Here is a 21,726-nt window from a genome sequence, read left to right as displayed (position 1 = left end):
GTGTACCGTAGCTGCTTCATGTGACTTCTTGAGTGGTGTTGGAGGGTCTGGTGCCTGCGTCTCTCTCGTCTGCGCGCTTGGATCTTCGGATCACAAAACTTCAGAGAACCGGCTATAAAATAACATAGTTCACCAGGATCTTAGTAGTCTGTGCAGTTTGGGAAACTGGAGGGATCGTCCTCTGTTATCTTTCAATTCTACTTTTCCCATGAGTTTTTTGGAACCATCATCATACTTGATATTTTTCCAGATCCTCTTGTGGATAACATTAATATATATAATATATCATATTAAATATATTAATATAGCTACAGGAATAATGGTCAGGTGTGGTGTACATTTACAATGACATAAAAAAGCAAGAACCAGCTAGTTCTGAAAAGCCAGTCCATTAAGGGCCAGATGGGTGCACAACACAGTTCTACTCTCTTTCACACAGAGTCACCATGAACTTGGAGGTCGACTCAACAGGCAATGTCTTTTATTTCCCCCTTAAAAACAAATCAGTCCAGAAGGAGTTTCCTCAGTGCAATGTAACAGCATTCTTTCCATCTGTTTCATAATCAAGCACTTGCTTCGATGAGAAGTCCGGTTGTTGTGCTAAATGTTTAAAACAAAAACCACTTCTCTCTTCCGAAAAGCGTGCCCTCCTTAAGTCTCAGCATGTCTGAAGTCGTCTTGCCGGTATAGAGACATCTCTTTGAGAAGATGCTGATGCTCGATGGAAGCAGCTGGGGAGTCAAGAAAGGCCTAGAATAATCTCCCGGGGAAGTTTCTTGAGCACTGATCAAAACTCTGGTGGAGTACTTCTGATGGGTTTCCTTTTGGACTGGGAGTCTTAGTGTTTCTCATTGTTGGCGGGCTCCCCAACCCTTCTCCCCCACCGTCTGGCTTAGCCCACAGCTCAGCAGGCTCAGCAGCTCATCCCGTGCAGCGTCCCCCGAAGTTCCTCCTAAGTGACAGTTTTTTAAATGTTCCTTTAAACTCTACGTGCTTGGTTACTATTGGAAAGATGTTCAACAAGCCACATGCTGAGTCCACCATTTCTGCTCATGCAACCCATTGACACCAAGCGTGTTCTTGAGTGGTGGGACCCATTGACACCAAGCGTGTTCTTGAGTGGTGGGACCCATTGACACCAAGCGTGTTCTTGAGTGGTGGGACCCATTGACACCAAGCGTGTTCTTGAGTGGTGGGACCCATTGACACCAAGCGTGTTCTTGAGTGGTGGGACCCATCCCATCCTTCCTTTCCAGGTTGCCTCTCCCCCATGAACATACACTCACCGCCCTCCCCAAGAGCGCGATGAATATCTCCCGCTGCTGTAGCCACTTCGGTCCCATAGAAATAGTGTTCAGAGAGCATAGCACTCAAGGCAGACTACTTATTTTTTTTACCGGTTCACTGTTTAGTTTGAAGCAGACTTCAGAGGACATTTTTGGTTGAAGTTATAAAGATGATCTCAAGGACAGAGTTTTAGGGCTTCAGCCAGCCTCCATGGTCCCTGAGGGTGTATAGTCCATGCGAATTGGAGATTCCATTCTGCATTTCCCTCCTCTCCCCGCATATTTGATCAGGCGTCCGATGACTGTCGAATCTTTGCCCAAAATGCCCTGTGATGGCAGCCCCGCACTCTCCATTCACGGGCTCGCATGGTAAAGGAGGCAGTTGTTCATGGAGGCGGTTAGTCACACATTCCATAGACTTCTTTGCCTCACTCTCTTTCCGCCTCTTGCTCCTTCTGCCTCTTGTCTCTTGAATAGAGACCAACTGGGCGTTGGATGGCCAATTACAAGCTTTTAAGACCTAGCACTGCCTTTGAGGTGATGCTGACTCACAGCCTCCCTATAGGACAGGGTAGAATTAGCGCCCCTGTGAGTTTCTGAGACTGTAACTTTATGAGAGTAGAAAGCCCTGCATTTCTCCCCAAGAGCAACGGGTGCTTGAACTACTAACCATGTGTATCACAACCCAATGCCTCCAGGGCTCCCTGAATATATATGGCAGGGCTTTAAAAAGTTCATGGAAAAATGGAGTTGAAAGATGATAAAATATTTCCACTACTTTTTTTCAGCTCCCTTGTATGGTTTTCAAAGACAACTCCTCCAGGTGGTAACTTGCCTTTTCACCTTTTGTTGGTAAAATCATTTGAGAAGGAAAATCAACATTTTTATGAAGTCTCGTTTACTTATTTTTGTCTTTTGTGACTTGGTTATTATGTTGGGTAACCCTTCATGGAAAGCAGGTTCCTTGCATTTTCTTCGAGCAATTTTATGGTTTTATTTTGTATACTTAAATCTTTAATCCAATTTGGATTCATGTTTGCATGCGACATGAGGCAAGGAACCCGGTTTAATTATCTGCCTATAGAAATCCCACTTCCTCATCACCGCTTAGTGGATCATCACCTTCTTTCCCATCAAATGAACTTATCACCCTTGTCAAAAAACAATTGACCAAAAAAAAAAAAAAGGATTCCTTGGTGGCAGTGACCACACCGAACGCTCAGCCCTCACATACCGTTAAGTGGTCTAAAGAAATAACAAGCTACGGCTCAGGAGCAGGAAACAGGGAGGCAAAGTCTGCAAGGCACCTGGAAGTGGAAAGCACATCCCTCCCTTTCCCAGCCTCCTCATGGCCTCCTGAGGACAGGCCTACTCTTGACGTCTCAGAGTGATTTATCCTTGTCCCCTTTAGGTTGGACCTTCCCTCAGCATCCTCAGAATGGGCCTTCTCTCCTCCCTTTTAGGATAGGCTCCCCTTGGCCCGACAGAATGGGTTCCTTTTATCCCCTCGCTTCAACATGGACCTTCCTTCAGCCCACAGGACAGGCTCCCTTTGCTCCCCTTCAGGATGGGCTTTCAGGCCCCTCAGGACAGCCTCTCCATGGTGAACTGAACCAGCTTGTAGTCAGTGTAGCAGCTCACGTAGCTGAAGTCCCACAGCGGGCTCTCTGCCATTGGCACTGATTCCTTCCCCAGGTGACCCTGCCACAGGATCCCTTCCAGCCCTTGCTCTTACATACCCGAGACCATCATTGGTGCTCTTTCAGCAGGGTCCCTGCTGCTGCCCCTTTCTTCCTCCTGTGGGATTGGCTGCATGTATGCGGAAACTTTGGGTCAGTTTCCAGGCCTGGGCCTTCCACGAGGGCCACGGCTTCCAGGCAGGTCATAGACACGTTCGTTATTTGCTTAGTAAGTCTTGGTCACTTCATCTGCATGAAATAGATCCATGATGGGGCAAGCTGCAGCCCCAAACCACTGACACTGAGGAGATCCCAACTCCCAGCGACCCTATTGAACACAACAGTTCCCTGGGGTTTCTGGGGCTGCAGAACTCTACAGAGGCTGTTGGCTCACCTTGTCCCCGTGGAGTGGCTGGTAGGTACAGGCCACTGACGTTTTCATTACTAGCCCAGTGTCTAACCCATAGAACCAGCAGGGCGCCCAACTTCAGCCCAGACCAGACAAAAAGTATTCCCCAAGTTGTTTACAGCTTACCCAGGAAATGGAGCAAACCACTGGGGTAGAAAACTAGGACATAGGGAAATCCTTAGGGATTAGGGGGAAAAAATCTCTCTAGTTGTTTTTCTGTCCCCAAAGAACCAAGGCAAAGGCCACATAAATTAACTTGTCTCACCACAACACTACCTGGGTTTGGATGTTGGCCCCATAGCTTTACTAGCTAGGACTCTGGGTTTGAGCCCACGCAGCAGCTCCATAGGAGTAAGGTCTGGTGATCCCCTCCTGTAAAGATGATCATCAAGAAAGACGGCCAAGATCCACTCCTGAAGAGATAGCCAAGAAAACCCTGTTGGGAAGGTCTGCTCTGTCCCTGGGCGTGGCTACGAGTTGACAGCAATTGTTGGCACCCAACAATAACAACAAAGTGGTTTCAGACCCTCTTCAAATAAAAAACTATAGAAGGGCCTTTCTTATGTCGACTTTATCTTCTGGTTGAGAGAAGCAGACCCATCACAAGGAATAAACAAATAAGAAATACTAATTATTATGCAGAGACACCAGAGGCATGTGCCATGGCCAGTCTATTTTGATGGGCCAAAGACTGACTCTGAGGAAGTGACGTTTAAGCTGGGACATGAATAAAGATGGGAGCAGCTTGGGGTGGAGAACATCCAGGACTGAGTCCCTGGTGTGAGTCCCTCCTTACTCAGGAGAAAGAAGATGGCGTTTGATACTCCTGTAAAGAGGTGTAGTCTAGGAACTCACAGGGGCAGTTCTATCTTATCCTGCAAGGTCACTTTAAGTCAACATTAACTTGATGGCAGTGAGTTTACAGTTCACTTGCTTTCTGATTTCATTCTTTACACGCACGTTTTCGGTGCTCTTCCTGATACACTCATTATATCAAGATTACTGTAACCCACTGTGATCGAGTTGGTTTCCATTCATAGCAGCCCCATAGGACAGAGTACAGCTGTTCTTCGGGTTTCTGGGACAATAGATCTTTACAAGAGCAAACAGACTCACTTTTCTCCTGTAGCACGTCTACTCGGCTTGATCCCTCAGCCTTGTGGTTAGCAGCCCAATGTTCAGGGCGCCTATATTTAAAATCGTTGCCTACAGTCTTTGATACTGTTACCTTCTAGTCTTCTTGGGTTGGACATGGTTGATGGTATTTTCCTTGAGTATGTTTCACATTATTTTCCCATTTATTCATATTTAGAAAGATGTTATATTGTGATGGGTATTTTATAGATTCTCTATACTGTGGCATGCTCCTACAAAGGGTATTGTCTTCGGTTGGTTTGCTTGAACAGATAGTTAACTTGGCTGTACTTGAACTCCAAACTCTTTGTTTACAGCTCCTTTAGTCTTAGCTGGAATACTTGTTGTTCAACAGCTTCTTCCTCCAAAGTGGGGGGGCTGAGTCTTCCTCTGGTGCCTGTTCTTAGTCTGGATGCTCTGTTGAAACCTGTTCACTTTTGGTGACCCTGCTGGCATTTTGAATACCAGTGATATAGTTTCCAGCTTCACAGCAACACATAAGCTACCACAGTACGGCAAACTGACAGACAGTTGGAGCACTTGGAAGGAGATCAAGTACCCCCTTGGGCTAAGTGTTGGGCTACTAACCATAGAGTTAGAGGTTCAAAACCAACCAGATTCCTTGCAGGAGAAAGATGAGGCTGTCTGTTTGTGTTAGGCCAGGTTGTCTCACAAACAAATCCAGTAACAATCAGAAGTAATTATTTATCAAGAAGGCATCTCAGTCTACTCCAACTCAAGTCCATGAGTGATGCTGGTCCACAAGTCCCTCTTCAGACTCTTCTAGCTGCAGGTGGTAATGTAGAAAGGTGAATGGGGCATGCAGAAAGATCACAGGCCAGTGGGCATGGGGTTGCATGGATCCAAAGTTGCATGAAAACCTGATAGCTCTCAGGAGCTGAGGTGGCAGAGTCCCAGCAAACAGGAAGGTGAAGGGGGCAGAGAGAGAGAGAGAGAGAGAGAGAGAGAGAGAGAGAGAGAGAGAGAGAGAGAGAGAGAGAGAGAAAGTTCCCAGTGGGAAAAAGCACACCAGCCTGTGTGATCACGGGGTGCTGAAGGAATCAGTTATCAGGCATCAAAGAACAAAAAATCATTATCATGTGTGCTCACCTCTCTGATACGATCACTAAAGACAAAGGGGGTGCATAAGCAAATGTGGTGAAGAAAGCTGATGGTGCCCAGCTATCAAAAGTAATAATGTCTGGGGTCTTAAAGGCTTGAAGATAAACAAGCAGCCATCTAGTTCAGAAGCAACAAAGCCCACATGGTTACAAGGTGTCGAAGGGATCAGGCATGATCAGAACAAAAAATTGTGTCATAGTAAATGAGGCAGGGAGTGCGGAGTGGAGACCCAAAGCCCATTTGTAGGCCACTGGACATCCCCTTACAGAAGGGTATCAGGGAGGAGACGAGCCAGTCAGGGTGCGATGGAGCAACCATGAAACACAACTTTCCTCTAGTTCCTAAATGCTTCCTCCTCCTCCACTCTCATGATCCCAATTCTACCTTACAAATCTGGCTAGACCAGAGGTTGTACACTGGTGCAGATAGGAACTGGAAACAGGGAATCCAGGGCGGATGATCCCTTCAGGAGCAGTGCTGAGAGTGGCCATACTGGGAGGGCGGAGGGAGGGTGGCTTGGAAAGGGGGAACAAACTGATTACAAGGATCTACATGTGACCTCCTCCCTGGGGGACGGACAACAGAAAAGTAGGTGAAGGCTGATGTCGGACAGGGCAAGATATGACAAAATAATTGATAAATTATCAAGGGTTCATGTAGGAGGGGGGAGTGGGGACGGTGGGGAAAAATCAGCTGATGCCAGGGGCTTAAGTGGAGAGCAAATGTTTTGAGAATGATGAGCGCAATGAATGTACAAATGTGCTTTACACAATTTATGTATGTATGGATTGTGATATGCGTTACATGAGCCCCTAATAAAATGATTAAAAAGAAAATTTCCCAGTGTCTCCCACTCTTATAACAAAAGGCTTATGACACCAAGGAGGTATCGCCAGTCTGTGACCCTAGCCAGGAATCCCTACTGGACATAATCCCTAACTACCACACTGTTCTTATAGAAATGTATAGTTTCAGAAGCCCTTCAGAGTGATTCTAATCTGTCCTATAGGGTCTTTATGAGTTGAAATCGACTTGACAGCACTTGGTTTGGTGTTTGGTTGGGCCAGCTGGGGTCTTCCATGCTCATGTGTCATTCAAACATCTGCCTGAGATTTGAGCCAAGTTTCTACCTGAAATGTTGACTCTACCCTTCAATGGGTTTAACTTTTCAGGAATAGCTTTCCACTGTATCCCCAAATACCTCTGCTTTTGTCCATTTGCAGTTGAGTTTATATATTGCCCTGGATGGATATGGGTTGTCTCGGGAACCTTGTCCTGCTGCAAATTAGTCACCACAGGAAGCAGAGCTTGGCATTTTGATCTCTCTTGAAGAGAAAGGCAGCACCATTGACTGATGAACTCAATGTCAGGGCTTCAGTCGGGGCAGGGGAGTGAGCAAGACCATCCTTTCATGGTGGTTGCTCAGCTTCTGACTGAAGTAATTGGGAGGATGGTTTCAGCCAGTTCTGTGACACCAAGGCTAGAGAAGGGCATGTGGGCTGTGGTAGAGGGGAGTTGGCACTCCGGCGGCTTATTTAGACTTTACATTTGGACATTACATTCACATGGACATTTTAAATAGGCATTTGGATGTAGACTCTTGGGCCCAGAAGGATACTTGAACTTGAGAAGTGGATATTTCGGCCCCAACACCCACATGCTATTTAAAACCATGGGCTTGAGAGCTGTGCTTAAGGGAGATGTGGCTGGTGAAAGAGGGGCTCCCTCTTGAAGTCTAGCAGAGGAGGAAGAACTGCCAAGGGAGACAGAGAAAAGGGGGGTGCTGGTGTGACAGCCCCAGAGAAGCAGGTCACTGATGGCCAGAGAGGAGCTGACAGTGAGGCAAAGAACAGAGGAGACTGCGGTTCCTCTAGTCCATCTCCCCAGGACGGGAACAGACCAGAGGCTGCGAGGTGGAGGCCACCCCATGTGGACCAGGAATGCCTGCTCTCGGAATCCTGGTTCAGTAGGTGGCAGGACCAGCTGAACCCCATAGCAATCACATCAAGAGAAGAGTTGTACCATCATCCCCACAATGAGCATTGTCTTCATTCTTGGATTCCTCATTATCAGCTCCCCATTTCCTCTTCACCTCCCCTGCCATGCCTGCAGAGAACCATTAACCCGGTTACCTTCTCTGGAGATCTACCAATCCTGGAGTTCATGTACAGGAAAACATTAACCAAAAGAAACAACCAAGACAACCTCACAAGAATGACAAAGTAAAAAAATTACAAATTGAAACACATAAAAATCTTCATGGAAAAGAGAGTAGAAAATATTAAAAACTAGATCAAACTTAAATAGATCCTATGGGTGATCAAATGATAGGGTGTTAAAATTTTAACCTAATTTCATAGGAGATGCTGACTGCTGAAGAAAAGGTTCTCATCCTGCTCAGGGGAAGAGCTTTGCCCTTGAACTCAGACCTCTGCTCTCACCAGTTGCCTGGCAGCCCTTCCACTAGAACCAAAGGCCCGAGTTTGCTGGGAATATACTGTGGCAAAGGGCTCTGGCACTGGGCAAAGTGCCCGACTGCCCCGTAAGAGCAGTGTCCCCAGAGAAATGACCTGGCAATCCGTTCCCTCCAAGGTCACAGCCCAGGAAACCCGATGGGGCAGCCCTACTCTGTCCCAAGGGGTCTCTGTGAGTCGCAGTCAACTCAACAGAACACAACCATCCGTATAAGCGGTCCCGACTCACAGTTGACTGAGTCCAGCCGGTAATGGGAAATAAATGACAAGCTGGTCTCGTTAGGTGCCATCGGATCGGTTCCAACTCATAGCAACCTTATGCACACCAGAAAGACACACTGCCTGCGCCTGCACCATCCTCGCAATTGTGCCTGTCTGCACCCACTGTAGCAGCCACTGTGTCAGTCCATCTCCTTGACGTCCTTCATTGGCTTTGCTGCCCCAAATCACAAGTTACAGCTTTCTATTGTTCCCTTCTCCGCCTGTGAAGAGAGACTTTTGTTTGGGGCCAAGTTTGAGAGTTTATCTACCTCCAGAGCCCAAACCCAGTTCTTCTGAAGCGATTCCAACTCATAGCAACTCGTTAAGGCAAGGCTGGTGAACAGCTGGCCCGCAGGCAGTTAATAGGAGGCCCCAGAGATCCTCAGCGCCAGCTCACCTCACTCAGCTCACCCACGAGAAGCAGTTGCAGCTGTCACATTAAGGGGAGGTCACGGATGCTGCGCCAAATGCAGCAGGCTAGTGTCTCCGCTAATCATTTTGTATCGCATGGGAGTGATTTTATAAATATCCAAACATCCTTTGGCAGAAAACAAACGCTGACCCCCACCCCACCAAAGTAAGTGATGGATTTTTTTTCAGTCATGCTGAAGACCTTTGCTGGGGTCTACCTACTAGCTCCATGGCTATGAATTGTTATTGTTCATGTGTGAATCTGGGTACTTTAGAGAAACAAATCCACATCAACGCATGTATAAGAGAGAGTCTTATTTAAATAGTAAGTGCACATCAAGAAAACACCCCAACCCAGTGCTTCCCAAGCCCACAAGTCCAACATGAACCCATTTGTCCGACACCAATCCACAAAGTCCTCCTCCAGCTCACAAAACACTCACTATGACACTGACTGCAGGAGGAAAGCCGAGTCAGTGAAAGGGTAATCATCTCAGCTCTGGCGGGGGGTCTCCACCCGGCTGCTCCAGCACCCAGGGCTGCATCGGGGTAGGTCCATGTGGCTTCTCCTAGGGCATGTCTTGCAGGAAGTGAGTCTTGCAAGCTAAAGCAGGCTAAGTAGCTGCACCCTGGTGTGACCATCACAAAGCAAGAGACCCAAGAACTTGAAAGGCGAGCCTCACAGAGACATTGATCCCTCTGCCCTTCAATTAACCCCATGTGTTTATTGGCCAGGTTGGCACAATAAACTAACTACCTCACTGATTGTGAGTTTCAACACCAAGGGTTTTCAAGCCTGTGTCTGTTGGAAGCAGGTTACCTGGCCTGCCTTCTGACGGACCTTTAGTGGCTTTGAACCACCAACCTTTGGGGTAGAAACTGAGCACTTCAGTGTTTGTGCTCAGGGTCCCCTCTGATTTGCTCTGTATTGAACATATGCTTTTTGTCCTATTTTGCCCTTTGGGTTATAAGGCTTTTCTGTAAATAAATGGAGATCATTCTCTGACCCAGGCTTCCTGTTAGTAACCCAGAAAGCAATTGTGGCCGTTTGTACAGAAGGTAAACATTTCTAAGCCTCGCTTATGGTTTTGCATGTTGGTACAGCAGTCAGCTCTCCCTCCCCTTGAGAAAAGCAAATGATAGTATTTCAAGTCATTTGTTAATATTTTTATCAAATGTCTCAAGTTCCAACTTGAAAAACCAGTATTCTTATTTATAGATTCATTCCTTTCCAATGTAGGTTATTTGTTTTAGTAGATTCATAAAAGAAATCTCCCTGCAGGAATGCCGACAACATTTCTCCCAACAATACCCCCCCCCGCCCCGCACCTGTTTATCTTGTGGCACTGCAGTTGAGGAGAGGCCGTCTCTGAATTAGGTGTGCTTGGGAGAGGAGAATTAGCATTAAGGTGATGAGGTACATTTGAGGAAACAATGGCTGCTTACCACAAGGTCAGTAGTTCGAAACCACCAGCTGCTCCACTGGAGAAAGATTAGCTTTCTACTCCTGCAAAGAGTTACAGTCTCACTCCTATAAAGAGAAAGCTACAGGGATGGTTCTGTCCTGCCCTGTGAGTTGGAATCAAATCGATGGCAGTGAGTTTGGTTGATTCGGGTGGTGGCATAATGGACTACATACTGAGCCAACCACAAGATTGGTAGTTCAATCCCAGCAACTGCTCCAAAGGAGAAAGATAAGTTGGTATCAACTTGATGGCAGTGAGGTGTTTGTTTGTTTGTTTGTGTGTAGTGTGCTTCTAGTTCAATATGCTTCTTCCCAACTTTATTGTTACCTCCTTAGAAGCAGCAGTTTCTTTGGTCCCTAACTTACTGCCATCCAATTGATTCCGACTCATAGCAACCCTGTAGGACGGGGTAGAACGTCCCCTTGTGGTTTCCAAGACTCTAACTCTATGGGAGTAGAAAGTCTCATTTTTCTCCCTCAGAAAAGCTGAGGGTTGTGGTTTTGAACTGCTGACCTTCTGGATACCAGCCCCAAACGTAACCACTATGCCACCAGGGCTCCTAAGACACCCTTTGTCTTCTCTGCTGTCCAGCTTCTTGCCTGGGCCAGTCCTCGCTGGTCATTTCCTAAGTGCCAAAGCTGCCTTGCCTGACCCCAGCTACCTTTCCAACCTTGCAGATTAAAGACTATGAGAAGCTGGACAATGAGGAAGACCGGCTCTGTCGGAGCCGGCAGATTTACGACACCTATATCATGAAGGAGCTTCTATCGTGCTCACACGTAAGTGTCTCTTTATGGTTCTGGTCAAAGCGATGAGAAGACGCCAAGGATTTCCCGCAGGGGCAGAATGTTGGAGAAAGGAAGAGAAATACTGGGTTCATTCGGACAGGTGCGCTGGTGCTTCACATCCTTTTGACTTCCTTCCAAAAGCCTTCTCATATTCTCACCGCAAAACGTGGTGAAATAACGTTGCTTACTTGTACCAGTGGAAGAGGTTAGTCTCGATGATAGACTATTTGTCAAGGAAGTTGAGCTCTTGGGTTCTTTTTTTTTTTTCTCATTAAAACTCATGAGGCAATGACATAATCGGTTACGCATTGGACTGCCAACTGCAAGGTCGGCAGTTTGAATCCACCAGCCGATTCCCTCCCATCAAAATTTACAGTCTCAAAAAGCCAAAAGGGCAGTTCTATGCTGTCTAGATAGAGGGTCACCGTGAAATGTTACCTCATTAAGCTATACTTAAATGGTGACATGAATCAGATATTCTAAAGATAAATCAGAAATGATTGCCTGAATCAATGTGTTCATTTTATTAGTTCATGTACTATTCTTTCCCTTGTAAATCAGCTAACCTGTGGACTATTGGGATTCATTTGGTTTCCGGGGATTAATTCAGTTCCCTGGAAATGATTCTGCCGAGAGTAAGTGGATAATGAGTGATGGAAATTTATCACGTGGTGTCTCTAGACCATTCTCTAGAAGAGTGTCAGCCCCATGGTCCTGCTCTGCCCTGTCCAACATTGTTGGTGGTAGGCTAAGGTGACCAGATTTTAACATTGGTAAAGTGGGACACCAGCGGGACACCATTGTTAAAATCATATCCTGGCAAAATAGCAGCAGCCGAAAACTGTGTACCCTAGCTTGTTGTGTATTCTTTCCAAAAATTGGGACTTTTTAAAAACGCCACAGGACGCAGGAAAAATTGTTAAAAATCGGGACTCTCCCGCCAAAAGCAGGACGTCTGGTCACCTTATGTTAGGCACCAGCATGTTGACCCTGTGCAACAGAGCGAAACACTCTCTGGTCCTAAGACACATTTGTTTATTCTGTCAGTCCCTTGGCCTTTCAATATCCCTTCAATACCTGTGGCTGTTTATGTTAAAGTCTATAACTTCATCAAGAAAAAAATTAATGGAATTAAAATATTAGTATCTTGGTTTCTTTGTGGGTCACATTTCAAGGTCGAAGTCACCACCTGTGGTTAGTGACCCTGTATTGGGTAGTTGAGATCCAGATCCAGGTCAGAAAGTTCTGTAGGCTGCGACTGGCCTGGACAATGGATGCATCTGGATGCTTCTATAAGCCTAGAGTTCCGAGACAGGAAAGAGCCCTTTATGGTTGTCTGTGGGTGGGTAACACTCTCTGTTCAAAGTTATTATCTTGATGTTATTGTTCATAGTCCCGCCTAGCATCTGAATCATGGTGTCTAGCCGAGACAATTCTTACAGCCTACAGACTTTCAATAAGGTGAAAGCATGCTCCTTTGTAAGTAGCCCTTGTGGCTGTTCACTTTGTGCTTGGCTGGAAGCCAAAAGGTTGGAGATCTGAGGTCCTCCAGGGGCTCTGCGGGAGCAAGAGCTGATGCCGTTTCTAAAGGTTACTCCGCTTAGAAAACCCACCCCAATTCTGCCCTGCCATGTGGGCTCTCCCTGAATCAAAAATCCACTCAATGCACACAGCACCCCTCAAGACTCCTGCCACAACGTCGTTATAGTAACCTCCTGGGACTCGGTGTCCAACAGCTATGTCCAGGGCCATCTGAGACACTTGCTTGCTAAGCGCACCTGTGCAGATCCAGCAGGCTTTACTATGATTCCCACAAGCCAAGACCACACTGCCATGGAGTCCCTTCCAACTCATGGTGGCCTGTAGGACAGAGTGGAACTGCCGCTGTGGCTTTCCGAGACTGTAAATCTTTATTGGAATAGACAGCCTCATCTTTCCCTATAGGAAATGTCTGGCAGGCTCGAACCATCAACCTTATAGTTAACTAGGTGTCCACTGCCTAGCTTAGCAGCATCAGGGCGCCTTCTGATTACCATCTCACTGCCTGGTCTGATTCCTAGCCACCCTACAGGGCAGGGTAGAACTGCCCCTGTGGGTTTCCCAGACTGCAACTCTGTACAGGGGTAAAGAGTCTCATTTTTATCCCACAGAATGGGTGTGGTTTCAAACGGCGGAGTTTGTGGTGAGCAGCCCGGGGTGTAACCCCTACACCACCATAGATGTTGTTGCTGGTGTTAGGTGCTGTCGAGTCCGTTCCGACCCACAGCAGCCCTGGGCGCAACAGACTGAACCACCACATGGTGCTGCGCCATCCTCACGAGTGTTCCTGTGCCTGAGCTCAGTGGTGCGGCCACTGTGTCTGTCCATCTCCTTAAGGGCCTTCCTCTCTGTCGCTGCCTCTCTCCCCAACATGACGTCCTTTTCCGGGGACTGGTCACTCCTGACAATATGTCCAAAAGATGTAAGACGAAGTCTTGCCATCCCTGCCTTTAAGGAGCTCTCTGGCTGTACTTCTTCAAACACACATCTCTTTGTCCTTTTGACAGTTCATGGTGCTTTCAAGATTCTACTCCAGCATCATCATCAAATGCATCTATCCTCCTGTGGGCTGCCTCCTTCAGTGTCCAACTTTCACATGCATATGATGCAGTGGAGAAGACTGGGGCTTGGGTCAGGGGACCTTCGTCCTCAAAGTAACCCCCTTGCTCTTCAATACTCTAAAGAGGTCTTATGCAGCACAGTTACCTAATGCTATGTACCTTTGGGTCTCTTGACTGCTGCTTCCATGAGCATTGATTGTGGAACCAAGCAAGATGAAATCCTTGACAACGTCAACCTTTTCTCTCTTTATCATGGTGTTACCCGTTGGTCCATTTGGGAGGACTGTGGTCCTCCTGACACTGAGTTATACTCCACTACAATCCTGGATCTTCATGAGCGAGTGCTTCTAGTTTTTCTCCCTTTCAGCAAGCAAGGTGGTGTTGTCTGCACACCACAGGTTGTTAATAAGCCTCCTTCCAATCCCGGTGCTACACTCTTCTTCATAAATCCAGCTTCTCTGATGATCTGCCCAGCATACAGACTGAATAAGTTTAATGAGAGGATTCACCCCTGATGCTCCCAGTTTTAAACCATGCACTCTTCCCTTGTTCTGTTTGCACAGCCACCTCTTGATCCATGTGCAAGTTCTCAATGAGCACAATGAAGGATCCGGGAATTCCCACTCTTCTCAAGGTCATCCATAGTTTGTTATGGTCCACATAGTCAAATGCCTTCGCATAGTCAGTGAAACACAAGTAGACATCTCTCTGGTATTCTCTGTCTTCAGCCAAAAATCCATCCGACATCAGCAATGATAGCCCTTGTGCTACGTCCTCTTCTGAGGCCAGTCTGAACTTTTGGCACCTCCCTGTCAATGTGTTGTTGCAACTGTTGTTGGATGATCTTCAGCAAAATTTTACTTTGCTTACGATATCAATCGTATCCTTCTATAGCCTGAGTATTCTGTTGGGCCACCTTGCTTTGGAATGGGAATAGCAGAGATGAGTGAGTGCTTCCAAGTGCTTATTCTGTTTTCTGAAACATTTCCTTGGATATTCCATCAATTCTTGGAGCCTTGTTTTTGGCTAATTCTCCATAGACAGAGTAAACATTATGTTAAATTTTTATTTCCCGAAGTGGGTGATGCTGCCCCCTGGAGGGCACTGGTACAATCCCAATGGAGGGGGGAGGCTTATATTTTATCCTGGTTGATGGGCTACAGTACAAACATTATTTTTAATGGGACTGGGGAGGGGGAGGTGACACACAGAATCCTTTTTTCGGAAAAGGGGTCAATAGGCCATACCAATTTGGCAAGCTCTGTGTTGAATGATCTAGGGCAGAGGTCAGCAAACTGTGGCTCTTGACCGAGCCATAACGGCCTTTTATGTGTGAAATTGAACATGAAGATTAAATGATCCAAGTTTCATTTAAAGGATACTATTCAGATCACAGTGATGTCATTCGTTGGTAAACATGTACTTATGTCTCTTGAATAATCTTTGAATTGTGAGGAGCGGGACTGGCTCTACTGTCCCCAAAGTTTGCTGGCCCCGATCTAGCGTGATGTTGAGTAACATACAGAGGTTCGTTGAGTGCTGTTGTCTTTAAGAAACATGTTTGCGTGTGTGGAAAAAAATTGCATTGTTTTTGATTCTTCAAAGCTGTTTTCTAAGCAAGCTGTGGAACATGTCCAAAGTCATCTCGCCCAGAAACAAGTGCCACCTACACTTTTTCAGGTAAGAAGACGTTTACAGCAAAATTGCTCTGTGCCTGGCGCCTCCCGCCTGGGACACGTGCGTGTGTGTGACGGGCACCCTGTCATACAGCATTCTGGGAGAACTGAGCCTTCTTAGTGAAGTCAGATGACGAACAGCCACCGTCACGGCTTTCCCGAAAAGACCCTCAGAGCTTTCCAGGGTGTTTCTGTAAATCAGTATAGGAAAAAGGATAGCAGGAGAGCCATTTTTCCATCTGCAGGCAACACGTTACCATTTGGGGACCTGCAATGAGCGGTGAGTTGACAAGATTTCCAGGAGGAAAAAAAGCTGCCGGCCGGTGGCAGTGACTTCTGCCCACTGTTCACCCATTCTTGCCGGTAGAATATCACGATGCAAAGTGGTCAGCTGCCCACCAGGAGACGGGAGGCTCGAATCCCACAGTTTCCAGGGAGAACGGTCTCTGCTTCCATAGAGATCCTTATGGGTGTCAGGATCTGGCCAGTCCATGCTGGCATCGTGGACCCACCTGACAAAGGAGAGCTGCCTCCTTGCATTCCCGAGGCTGTAATCTGTACAGTTGCAGGTGGCCAGGCCTTCCGCCCTCTGAGCCACTGGTGGTTTCTAACCCCAGCCTTTTGGCTCGCCCATGGGTGCTTAACCGATGGGCCTCAGAGATCCCTTCTATAAAGTCTGTGGTCTACAGCACCCTGTGGGGTAGTTGGCTCTGTCTCACGGGGCCTCTCTGTGAGTTGGAAATAGATTCAACAGCACCCAGTGATGACTTGATATTCTCGTGTTAGGACCAACTTTGACATGGTGTGTGCTGCCATCCAGCAGATTCTGACTCCTCGTGACCCCTCAGGACTGGGCAGAACTGCTCCAAATGGTTTTAGAGGTTGTGAGTCAGACTGCCTCATCTCCCTCCCTTGGAGAGGCTAGAAGACAAAGGAAAAGCCCCAAATTCTTCACTGTCAATGAGTCCAAGCCAACTTACAGTGAACCTAGAGGACACAGCAGAGCTGCTTCTGTGGATTTCCTAGACTGGATCTCTTCATGGCAGTAGAAACCCTCATCTCTCTTCGGAGGAATGGCTGGTGGTGTTGAACTTCTGACCTTGCAGTTAGCAACTTAACATGTAGCCACTTTGCCACCAACAGGCAGGTGGGTTTGAAGTACTAACCTTGCAGTTAGTCTTACCAACCCAACCTTAACTCACTGCGCAGACAACCTGTCCAGTACATGGAGCATTGGGAAACTCTTATCTCCGGATCTATGACTCTGACAAAGTCTGCTATTGACTAAGCTTTGGGCTGGTGGTAACCACAAGCTCGGTCTAAGGTCCAATTCCGTCTCCTTGGGAGAGAGATGAGCCTGTCTGCTCCTGTCACTATTCACAGCCTCACACACCTTGAATAGGGCCAGGTAGACGGCACTGGATATTTTTCTGATTTGAGCTTTTTCTGAAGCATCATCTATGACGCTGAAAATTAAAAAGCAAGCATGTTCCAGACAGAGATAACAGAGATCCCTTAAGATCCTTGCCTTCAAGATACTGGGCTGCTTCGTCAGTGCCTACTGGGCAGGAGATTTGAGAAGATTGTCCTTGTTCCCATGTGGTTTGCACAGGTAAGCCAGGAAATGCAGCCTCAGCCTGGCTTAGCCACCACCTTGTCTGCAATCTTTACGCAGGTGCTGGCTGCCACACCCTCACCTCTTAGGTGGAGAGCCGTGGGCAAATTAAGCCAGCCCCACCGCTGTCCTCAATGGTCCATGCCATTGATGGGAGAAAGCCATTAAGGAAAGTTATGGCGCCTGGTCCTCCATCCACGCTAGTTGTAACAAATGGCAGGAAGAAAGGCACCGGATGACGTTGGGATGTATAATTGGCTACCTCTCTTGCCTAAGCCCCCTGTTGGTTTCTTCTTTGTCAGTTGTATGTGTTCCTGTTTACATGGTATGGGATTTCTCCCCTGTCCCCTTTCTAGCCATATATAGAAGAAATCTGTGAAAGTCTTCGAGGCAACATTTTTCAAAAATTTTTGGAAAGGTAGGAAACTTTCTATGTAAACTCTTAATCCTGTGTAGCTGCATAGCCCTCACTTTCCTCAGTAAGTGTCGTCCTTGAACTGTGTGTTGACTTACTCATTCGGCAAGGATTTAATCACCCTCTACTAGCTGCCAGGCTCGGTGCCAGACTATTCCCTCAATATTTTACATCATAATTTAGGGCATGCCTATCTTATTGTCTTTTCAACATTTTAGTATGACCTAAAACTTTAGTCTAGAGCACGGGTCCTCAAACTTTTTAAACAGGGGGCCAGGTCACTGTCCCTCGGACCTGTTGGAGGGCCAGACGATAGTTTTAAAAAAGAACTATGAACAAATTCCTATGCACACTGCATATATCTTATTTTGAAGTAAAAAAACAAACCGGGCAAAAACACCCGGCGGGCCAGATAAATGGCCTCGGTGGGCTGCATGTGGCCCGCGGGCCGTAGTTGGAGGACGCCTCTCGAGAGGGACCTCTCTATTAACGTACCTATTGGGAATCTTTTTGTAACAAACATATGACCATAATCCTTCAGATCCATTGTTTGGGGAGTTTCAATTCATATGCCCCAAAGTAAGACAAGCCTGAACGTCATTATTTACCTCCCAAACCATACTTACTGCCATGGAATAAATGCTGACTCATAGTGACTCCCCGCCCCCTGTGGATTTCTGCGACTGTGTACAGGCATAGAGAGCCCAAGCTTTCTCCTGACAACCTGCTGGTGCTTTCAAATTGCCACTCCTTTGTATCGCAGCACCAAGGTAACGTCTAAGCCACCAGAACAATCACATGATGGGCTTTGGTAAATGTCATGAGGGAGCTTCAAAAAGTTCAGGGGGAAATCGTCTCGAAAGATAACCGATTTTTCCCAGGGACCCTTGGATGCCCCCTTGGATATTGTGATTTTGGCTAGTTGATCTCCTTGGGGTAACTCACAGGAGAGAGTGTATCTTTCGTATCAGATCCTTACATTCCCATGATGCTAGTGCCCTGCCCCTAAGCTTCCCAGGGGCCTGACGGTTGGACAAGTCAACAGTCTTCTGAGAGCTACCTCTGAGGTAAACACGTGACTGGCATTGGACCACCTGCACCGGAGCCCATGTTCCCATTGCCTGTCCTTTCCTCCACTACCTTAGCTGATTTCCAGACCAGCAGAATGATTGGGTTTCCCCCACTGTTGCCAAGCAGCGTGCAGTTGCTCCGTACCTGCTCCTCTGGCCCACATCTTCACAGAACCAGTCATTAGAAAGAAAGGAGAGTTTTGTGGTGATTTGACTCTTTCTGAAGAGATGGTTTTATCCTGGCAAAGAGTCGGTACTTTGAGAAACTGGGCTGATGACGCTTTTCTGTGTAATAGCAACAACTTGCTCCACCCCTCCCCGCTCCCCAAAGCAGATGGTTCAAAGCCCAGGGCCGGGCTGCTGGTTTGGAGTGATGTTACAGCTGAGCCAGGGGCACCATTAATGTAGGACCAATCTTGCCCTGCCTAAATCTTGAGTCAGGCTAGTTCTGATATGAGAGTCCTGTGGGCCTAGAGGTTACTCACTGGTCTGTGAGCTACCTGGTCAACAGTTTGTAATCATCAGCCACTCTGCAGGAGACAGACAGGGCTTTCTACTCTCGTAAAGAGTTACAGTCTCGGGAACCCACAAAGGCACTTCTACCCTGTCCTACAGGGTCACTATGAGTCAGTATTGACTTAATGACAATGAGAGAGTTTTGATGTGATCCCTGTGAAGGTGTCCCTTGGCAAGAGGGTTGATATGCTTGGCTGGTACCTGGCTGGTACCTGGCTGGTACTTGGATGGTACCTGGAAGGCTGGAGGTTCAAGTGTACCCATAGGTACCTGGTACTTTTGTCATGAAATGTTAACACATCAAGAACCTGAGCTGCCCAGTTCTACTGTGTCCTGTGGGGTCACTGTGCGTCAGAATCCACTCAAAGGCCACTACCACCACACCCCGTGTCACTACTGAAGCACTTGAAATGCGTCCAGCCTGTATCTCATTGTTTGCAACCTACACAAAAATAGACATTCTTAACTTTTAATTGATCTTTTCTATCCCTTGCATTTCGTGAGTATTCGTTCTTTAAAAATGATGTTTTTATTGGGACATAATCCAAATATCATACAATTCCACAGTCAATCATATCACAGAACATATTGAAAAAAATAGACATTCTTGTGAACTCAAGCATGGTAGGCTGTCTCCTCCATAGTCTCAGGTCGATGGTGTGTGGACACCATCACTTTTTGATGGCTTGGGTTACATAAGGGACCAAAGTGAGATGGCCCTCGTGGCTCATGCTGCTTCTCTGAGAGGCAGGGGGAACCTATGGCCCTAGCAGGTGACAGTCAGAACGGCACCCTTCCGGTGAGCCACAAGGGGGAGCCACCAGTACCAGCTGGGCTGTTAATATTGAGAGAAGACAAGCAGACACCCCAACAAAGCAAAACCAAGCAACTCTTGAAACAGAACAAGTCTTATAATCCTGCTTTGTGCTAGAGCACCGCTCTGCTCTACAACCCGCTGGCTGCCGTCACCTCAACAAATAACGATTGGCTTTCTTTTTCAGTGACAAGTTCACTAGATTCTGTCAGTGGAAAAATGTAGAGCTAAATATCCATGTAAGTATCCTCTTTCTCCCTTCCTTCTTTTTTTCTTTTCCTTCCTTCTTTTTTCCCCTCCCTCCTTCCCTCCCTTTCTTCCCAGCCCCCTCTATTTTTAATTTATTTTTCATGAAAAGATTCTCTGGCTTACTCTTGTGAGGAAATAGTTTACTTTGGTGAGTGGTCCCTGGAGTAGTTCAGATAGTCTACTGAGAGCCATAGGCTTTACAGCTTATGAACCATGTGACTTCTCATTGTCATGGTCATGTCCCTTGTCATGGCCACATAGGGATGTACTGGTTGAGGTGACAAAGCTCCCTTTAAGCAGCACTTGTCCCTCTAACAGGAACAGCAGTACAGATGCATCTCCTATCTAGTTAATTTCTGTAGCTGTCATAGTCTCATGTGTACCGCTAGCCCTGAGGGATTCAGGGAGGGACCGACTCTTGACACGTCAGGTAACGGGGTACACAGCTTTATATGGGGATGCTCCCCCACATCCTCCTGGCACCAGCTTGCAATGGGGCCGAGAAAATAATCAATTAAATGTTTCTAAAAACGTTGCCCTTGAATGCTGCTATTGTTGGGAGGCTTCTTACCTCCTTCCCCGTGATGTTTCCTGGTGGGATTTGGAAGGCAAAAAAGGCCACGGTGCATATTTTAAAAACAGTCTTTGGATCTCTTTGGTTTTTTTTTTTCTCGGGCAAATACATGAGGCTGCATGTCCTGACAGACCCCAGGAATCAGCGTGAAGCCTGTGGGCCCAGTGCCCACCACCTGGCTGCGACCCTGGCACCTCCCCCGGGGCTGTGTGTGGGGTGAGGAGAACACCCCGGAGACTGACTCTTAGTTCACCGGGAAGTGAAACAGATGGACAGATGCTGCCATGTCAGGATCACTGTCTGTTTGTGACTGGGGGCACTGGGCGGGCATGTGCTTGGGGATGAAACCTTCACTCACTTCTACTCCTGCTTTGTGCCCACATGGCCAATTGTCACAGGTGGAAAGTTCAGTCTGCCTAGGTGTCTGAGCACGTGGCCCACTCCCGGAAAACAGGGACTCGGTGGTTTTACCCTGGGAGTGCCTGGACCTTCTCAGTCATCAATTTTTCACTCACTGGCAGGAGAAGCCCTCTCTCCCAGCTCCCACCAGGCCTTTTCTCATGTGCTTCCATGGGGCACCCTTTTACTTCAGAGGTAGAGCAGAAGAAGGTACTAGAAGGTTCCATCACCCTTGTGCATCCAGTCTTTCAATGGGAGTCATGGCTTCTAAAGGTGTCCTGGCGGCAACAAGGTTGAAGTGCTCAGCTGTGACCCAGAGGACTGGCAGTTCGAAGCCAGCAATGGTGCTGCAGGAGCAAGATGTAGCAGGGTCTGATCAAGCGAGGATTCGTGGGAAGGATAGGTGATACCTCAAAGCTAGGTGTTAGATCCTAAGTTGAGAACTAAGAGCTGCTATTTTACATAAACTCTCTAAGTTGCCTGAAAAGAAGAGACCAGCGGTACTTCTCAGAATGTGGCTTTCATGCCGTTTCACCTCCTCCTTTTGCATTTCGACTTCACAGCTGACCATGAATGATTTCAGTGTGCATAGGATCATTGGACGTGGAGGATTTGGCGAAGTGTATGGTTGCAGGAAAGCAGACACTGGAAAAATGTAAGCTTCTGACCTGACGTGTGGGTGTGTGTGCAGCTCTGGTGGCGTCGTGGTAACAAGCGGGCTGCTAACCACACAGAGGGCCTTTCGCAACTACCCGCTGCTGCATGGGA

General features: G+C 47.3%; 1 protein-coding gene across 1 annotated transcript in view; it reads left to right on the top strand.

Annotated features, from left to right (window-relative positions):
- GRK3 (G protein-coupled receptor kinase 3) overlaps window positions 1-21,726 on the top strand; it is a 141,312-nt gene that overhangs the window by 59,094 nt on the left and 60,492 nt on the right. Inside the window, exons 4-8 of the mRNA XM_075534361.1 lie at window positions 10,920-11,021; window positions 15,236-15,310; window positions 17,278-17,339; window positions 19,924-19,975; window positions 21,522-21,613. Coding sequence (XP_075390476.1) covers window positions 10,920-11,021; window positions 15,236-15,310; window positions 17,278-17,339; window positions 19,924-19,975; window positions 21,522-21,613 — 383 coding nt within the window. The remainder of the gene's footprint in view (window positions 1-10,919; window positions 11,022-15,235; window positions 15,311-17,277; window positions 17,340-19,923; window positions 19,976-21,521; window positions 21,614-21,726) is intronic.

This window comes from Tenrec ecaudatus, chromosome 16 (genome assembly GCF_050624435.1).
Source record: "Tenrec ecaudatus isolate mTenEca1 chromosome 16, mTenEca1.hap1, whole genome shotgun sequence".
NCBI classification, from domain to species: Eukaryota; Metazoa; Chordata; class Mammalia; order Afrosoricida; family Tenrecidae; genus Tenrec; species Tenrec ecaudatus.
The sequence above is the reverse complement of the archived record's forward strand: the minus strand, read 5'-3'. Positions and strand labels throughout refer to the sequence as shown.